General features: G+C 39.4%; 1 protein-coding gene across 1 annotated transcript in view; it reads right to left on the bottom strand.

The window, feature by feature from the left end:
• The window catches only part of lgr4 (leucine-rich repeat containing G protein-coupled receptor 4), a 67,461-nt gene extending 62,299 nt beyond the window's left edge, over positions 1 to 5,162 (bottom strand). Inside the window, exons 1-2 of the mRNA XM_081359826.1 lie at positions 4,871 to 5,162; positions 4,389 to 4,664 (exon numbers count right to left, since the gene is read on the bottom strand). Coding sequence (XP_081215952.1) covers positions 4,389 to 4,594 — 206 coding nt within the window. The 5' untranslated portion in view covers positions 4,595 to 4,664; positions 4,871 to 5,162. The remainder of the gene's footprint in view (positions 1 to 4,388; positions 4,665 to 4,870) is intronic.
• Between the last annotated feature and the right edge of the window lie 731 nt (positions 5,163 to 5,893).

Here is a 5,893-nt window from a genome sequence, read left to right on the forward strand (position 1 = left end):
AATTAACATTTCTGGATTGAAAAAAAAAAAAACTTTTTTTTGTATTAAGTTCAATGTTTGGGACTAAAACTGGATACGCAAAGTTGTTCTTGTAAAACCGAAAATGAAGTCACAGACATTCATGAGGCTTCACCTGTAACGGCTGAGAAAGTCTTTGCCAGAACACAGAACACAGAGGGCCCTCTTTTCCTTCAGAGCTCTTCTCATGACCTGTGTGTGTGTGTGTGTCTGTGTGTGTGTGTGTGTGTGTGTGTGTGTGTAGGTATGACTGAAGGCTGCCTGTGCTCATGTGCATATAAAACAACCTTTATCCTGAACCATCCCAATTCACCACATAACATCAGTTAGAGCTGTAAATCATTTGTGCAACACCGAGGCATACAAACCATCTTCAGATAAAACATTGCATCTCAAAGGTTCAGGTAATACATAGTTTTCACCCTAGTAATTTTATCTGACAGAATCAAGAAAAGTGTGTGCCTCTTTCTGGTGGCCTGCTCAAAAAAATCTAAATCAAAAGAAGAGCAATGACAAACTTTCATCCTCTAATTCACTCTCGAACACCATTAAAAGTGCATTACCCTACCAGCATTTTCTGTCATGTACCCTCTGACAGAAACGGTTTTGTCTTCAGACGTGAATGTGAAAAAACAAGATCACTAATCGCTCTATACATTCAGTCAGGGAAAGGTGTGGAAAAATGGTGCTGCCGGTTCCATCTGACTGAGCTTGTAGACGTGAAACCCTTCTCACAGCCTTTAAGATGGAAAAGAACATGGCGTCTCTGTTTTGTTAATGGGACACAAAGGCACATTCCAGCTCCTCAATGCTGAAGGGCTTTACTGAGGCAAGAGTTTGCTAATGGCGTGTGGACAGACGGTTAAGGGGGGATATCCCCACTGCACTAAGCCAGCGCACACACACATATACACAAGGGAAATTCTTTCAGCCAGTGACGGCACACCAAAAAAGAGGCAAGGTAAATTGAAAAGTAGCATGGGTCAAAAATAAAGGAGTCAAGCGCTTGACTATGAAGGACATACAATTGAATAGTAACAAAAAAGATATATTTTTTTAAACTTACTGGAAAAGAACAAGATAAGTAAGGAAAGAAGTGAGTAGCAAGGGTCTCTTCATGGGGATAAAGTGAATAACAAAAGTAAAACAATTAACAAACAACTAGGTAAGACATTTGAAATTATTACAAGAAAAAAACATTCTAAAATACTTTTTCAAATATATGAGTTAAGCATAAATCCCAACCCCCACCCTCACCCCCACCCCCAACTAAGAAAGCACTTATCAATACAACCTAACAGAATTTGTTTTACTGGGTGCTTGTTAAAACACTATCAAGGCCAAAGTGCACTGTAATATGCTATGAACCACCTGCATCGGGAGTTAAATAAGTATATAGTTACATCTGTCCATACAGCTCAGTCAAGGTCAAAGTTTCTCTGGTGTGGAGCGATACTACAGTGCATATTTGTTTCTTAAGCTGGTGCTAAGTCTCTCACTCGCCCTGCTACGATACTCCACCTAAACAGAGTATGATTAACCTGGAGTATTGCGCAACAACCTGTTGAAGTAAGCAAACTATATTAACCCCACTGAGGGCTGCTATCTAGACTAGAGAATAATTATCAACCAGACTGTGCCCACTCTCTCTCACACTTTTACACTTGTTTCCCTCCCTTTTTTTTCTCTGACCCTCCGAATCCTGATATCCTCCAACATATTTTTTCTTTGTCACTTTACCAGTTTTCAACTTCAACTCCCTCCCTCTATTGTCCTTTCTCTCACTAATTCTCCAGTTCTGTTCTTCTCTGCAGGGAGAGACAGTGTGGCGACAGCTGAAGGCAACCCAGAGTACGGGCAGAGAGAACAGCCCAACTATTATCAATTACATAAATAAATACCAGAAATGCAGTAAAGCGTGCAGCAGGCCGACGCAGCCGGATGCAGCAATACGGCTGGAGCGGTGGCAGCGCATTTCACAACTTATGACTATTACCACACAGACTGACTGACAGATGTCCCATCATCTGCTCATCATCACTTGTGGATTGATCAGAAATGTGCATTTTATCAAAACTTGGACCACAATAAAACACAAACTGTTTAAATATAGACACCTTTCATCACTAACAGTTTCCAGATTAACCAGTAGGCCTATGTTACAAATAAGAGATAATACGGTCACACATTAATTTTATAGTCTTCAAAATCATTAAGTGGAAGTAGCAACAGATCTTTTATTCCCTATTGTGACTTACACATAAGTGTAACGGATTGTTGAAAAAGAAAAAAATATAGGACAGAGACCAGGTTCTATCCATCAGTTGTTATTTGGATGTTGAGATGTGGTTGTTGCTTACCTGAATTCCCCCTAGTCCAACAATATAATGTGGCTTGCTGGTGAATTGATTCATATTGGTCAAGAAACATTTAACAACATGCTGTTGGTTATAATGATGACACTGCCTAACAAAATGTTTCACATATAAAAAAATATATATATAAAAAACCCAATCGGGAGTATTAGCATCCTGCTGATGCCTACACATGCATCCCTCCTATTTCCATATAATTCACTGAAATCTAAGATGACCACTGCCGCCGCTAGTGTTAACTCTGTGGCTTTATTTCTGGCTTTATCGCTTCTCCAGACTGGACTTAGCTTGGCGTTGAGTTACATGCTGCAGCTTGGCAGAGATATTTCGAGAGCCCAGTCAAGCTGTTTTCAAAATGTATGGGCTCCAAGAGAGAGCTGCAGAATAAACACTCACCTCCAAACTTGCTTCTAAACAATTTGGCAGAAAAGTAACACACAACAAAGTAAAGGCACAAAAAATGCCGGTAAAGTCTAATGAGGTGAGGGACATGATTCGCACGTGCCACAGACACTGACTGGGCTCTGGCTCAGCCCAGCAATAAACCAGCCTTTCTGTATTAACAGACAGAAAAAAGTTCTCAAAGTCAACCGGTGAGACATCAAACTATGCACGGATGATGCAAATGCTTGTTGATACAGACCAAAGGAGTCGGCATCAAGAATTAAGGCCCATTAACACCAAGGACAATAACTATAAAGTTTTAATAATCATTCTAATTCTATGAGAATAAGGCCACACGATATTGCTGGAATCACTTTCAGAGCAATTTTTTTTTCCAGCTGATGAACAATAAAAACATTGAGAGACAATCAGAATCCAACCGACTTCAAGGAGCTTGAGCATTTAAAACCACATAATAAAGACAGCATAACTGCATGATCTCGCTTATAATAAAAAAGAATACTATTGTGCATTGGCATGGATGCTAATTTAGTTGTTATAGTTCTTTATAGTTTTAGTTCTTATTGTGAACAGGCCTTTAGTCAGTAATGGTAAAGCTTACTGTTTGACAGTATACTTACACATACTTAAATTACTTGTGTCTTTTAATGTGGGAGGGCTCCTGGATTATCAGTGATTCAAAGTTAAATTCAAAAATGAAGAAAATGTAATCGTAAAAAAAATTCTGAAAGATGTAATACTAGTGTCCGTTGTGCACTGCAAAAAAAATAAATAAAAAATAATTCAGCAGTAGACTGTTGAGAAAGACAAATGTGGAAAGCCCTATATATAGAAAAGCACCTCAACTCACCTCAATATATGACTGGCTCAAAATCTACCTTTTTTATGCTGCATGGGTTTAAAAGCAGGCTGGTATGGTTTTAAAGGCTGGCTGCATTCAATAATAGATGAGCAGCCCTCTCTTTATCAACCGCATGGGTCATTTAGTCCGTTACACTCACACAAAGTAACCTACCCAAAAGCGGCCAAAAATGGACTTTGAGCTACAAAACTAAAAATCTCACCTATGAATTTCTGAAGAAATTTAGCTAATATTTGTTCTGTAATAATGATTACTTACTGCCAGTCATGTCCATCAAAACTACTTAATTTGGATTTTTCACCCTTAATCTTGAACATTTTGTACTGCAGCTTAGTGCTATGCTGTGAATAAAAGTGAGTGGATAAGGTGTGTTTCTGAGTCACAAAAGAGTTTATCATGGTTTGAAACTACATGATCAATGATCTTATTAACTTGAAGACTGAAAACAAATTTAAACTTGTTTTAGGCAGACAAATTATGGTTAGTTTACGTAAATGCATGAACTAGACTTGAGTCATTATTTTGCGGGATTGCTACATGCTGTTATTGGTATTTCTACAGTAATTCGTTTACTGAAGAAAACAAAAAAAAAAAAAAAAAACATGTAACGTTTAATAAGGACTTTTTAGATATGGGAGCCAAATACGTCTAGAACACAGTTTTCTACATTCATTATGCACTTGTTCCCAGCATGAACTTGATTGTTAAACGTTATTGTAGTAACTTACAGGTAATATGTGAAAGCGCTGAGGCCGGTGGGAAGAGTGGTCAGTGCTCGTCCAGAACAGTCCGCTCCTCCGTCCTCATCGCAGCGGCACAGCGGAGAGCATGTGGCCGGAGTGGATTGTCCCTCTCCCGCAGTGGCTGACTGCCCCCCTATCCACAAGCCCAACACAAGCATTCGGACTGCCAGCAATGCCATTTTTCTCTTCATTTCGAGCCAAAAGACCCTCGAAGGCAAATGCGTTGTTTGTTTCGCCAGCAAACGGAGGTAGTGATAGTTCCTTCAACATAAGAACAAGTACAATATCAAGCTCTCAGAAGTCTTTAGGTTGAATTCGCTGGGTTTAATCAGATTTAGGCATGATGTGGGCGATTTAACGGACTAAAATTAAGCTACAGCATGTCTTATTGTTTGTGAGTGCCCAAAAGAAACGTTATGCTATCTGCTTTTCTTTCAGCCATGATCGGTGTAAATAAGTGCTCTTACCTAATGCCCGCGAACGATAAGCAGATCGGGCCAGTCAACGGTCATTCTGCGCGGAGTCTCGAGCTTCACGCCTCCAAAAACACAAAATAAACACCTTTAGCTTAGATTCCCGGGTCTAAACAAACGGGGCTCCAGATTGGCGTGATTCGCTAAGCGTCAGCTTCCAGGAAAACACTCACAAAACCGCGACAAACACAGCGGTTACAACAGCATTTTCACTCTCTCCCTCTCTCTGATTTGTTTCCTGTAGAAAACACGGTCAGCTCTCAATCGAGCCTCACGTTTCTCTCTCTCTCTCTCTCTCTCTCTCTCTCTCTCTCTCTCTCTCTCTCTCTCTCTCTCTCTCTCTCTCTCTCTCTGCAGGACAGCCAGTGAGGTGCTGAATATGTTAATACAAACCTACATATTAATGATTTCTCGACGTCAGTTGTATAGGCTAGTGTGAAGCCGAAAAGTAGCCAACTTGTGACTGTGAAATATTCAAAAGCCTTATTTACATAATCAAGAAATGGGTTTAATAATAAACCCATTAATTGGGGCGTGGTTAAAACTACACAAATGTGGTGTTTACTATTCACACCCTGTTTTGCGCATAATCGCATATGAAAAATATTGGCATACCTAGGCTACACACTGGACATATAATTAGCCTTGCTGTTGTCCTCTGTGATCAATAAAACAATACTTATCATTTTCTAGATAAAACCTTAACAACTAAAAGCCTTTTATTCACTTTTAGAGAACAGCTGTGGGGAAAATAGCCTACTTGAGGTCATTCAAAAGAGATTAGAGATAAACTAATCCAAATTCATTAAAGAGAATCCACTGCGACACAGCTCAAGCAGGTACACAGTACAGCTGAGAACAAAGTACATTTATGCATTAAAAAGGGTCCTATTATGCTTTTCCACTTTACCAATTGTGTAATGTTGCTGTTTGAGTACCAAAAAAAAAAAAAGAGAGAGAGATCTGCAAGGTTACAAAGCTCAAAGTCCACTCCAAAGGGAGATATTTTATTTAACA

The sequence above is a fragment of the Scardinius erythrophthalmus genome, assembly GCF_964197995.2.
Source record: "Scardinius erythrophthalmus genome assembly, chromosome: 2".
In the NCBI taxonomy this organism is placed as follows: Eukaryota; Metazoa; Chordata; class Actinopteri; order Cypriniformes; family Leuciscidae; genus Scardinius; species Scardinius erythrophthalmus.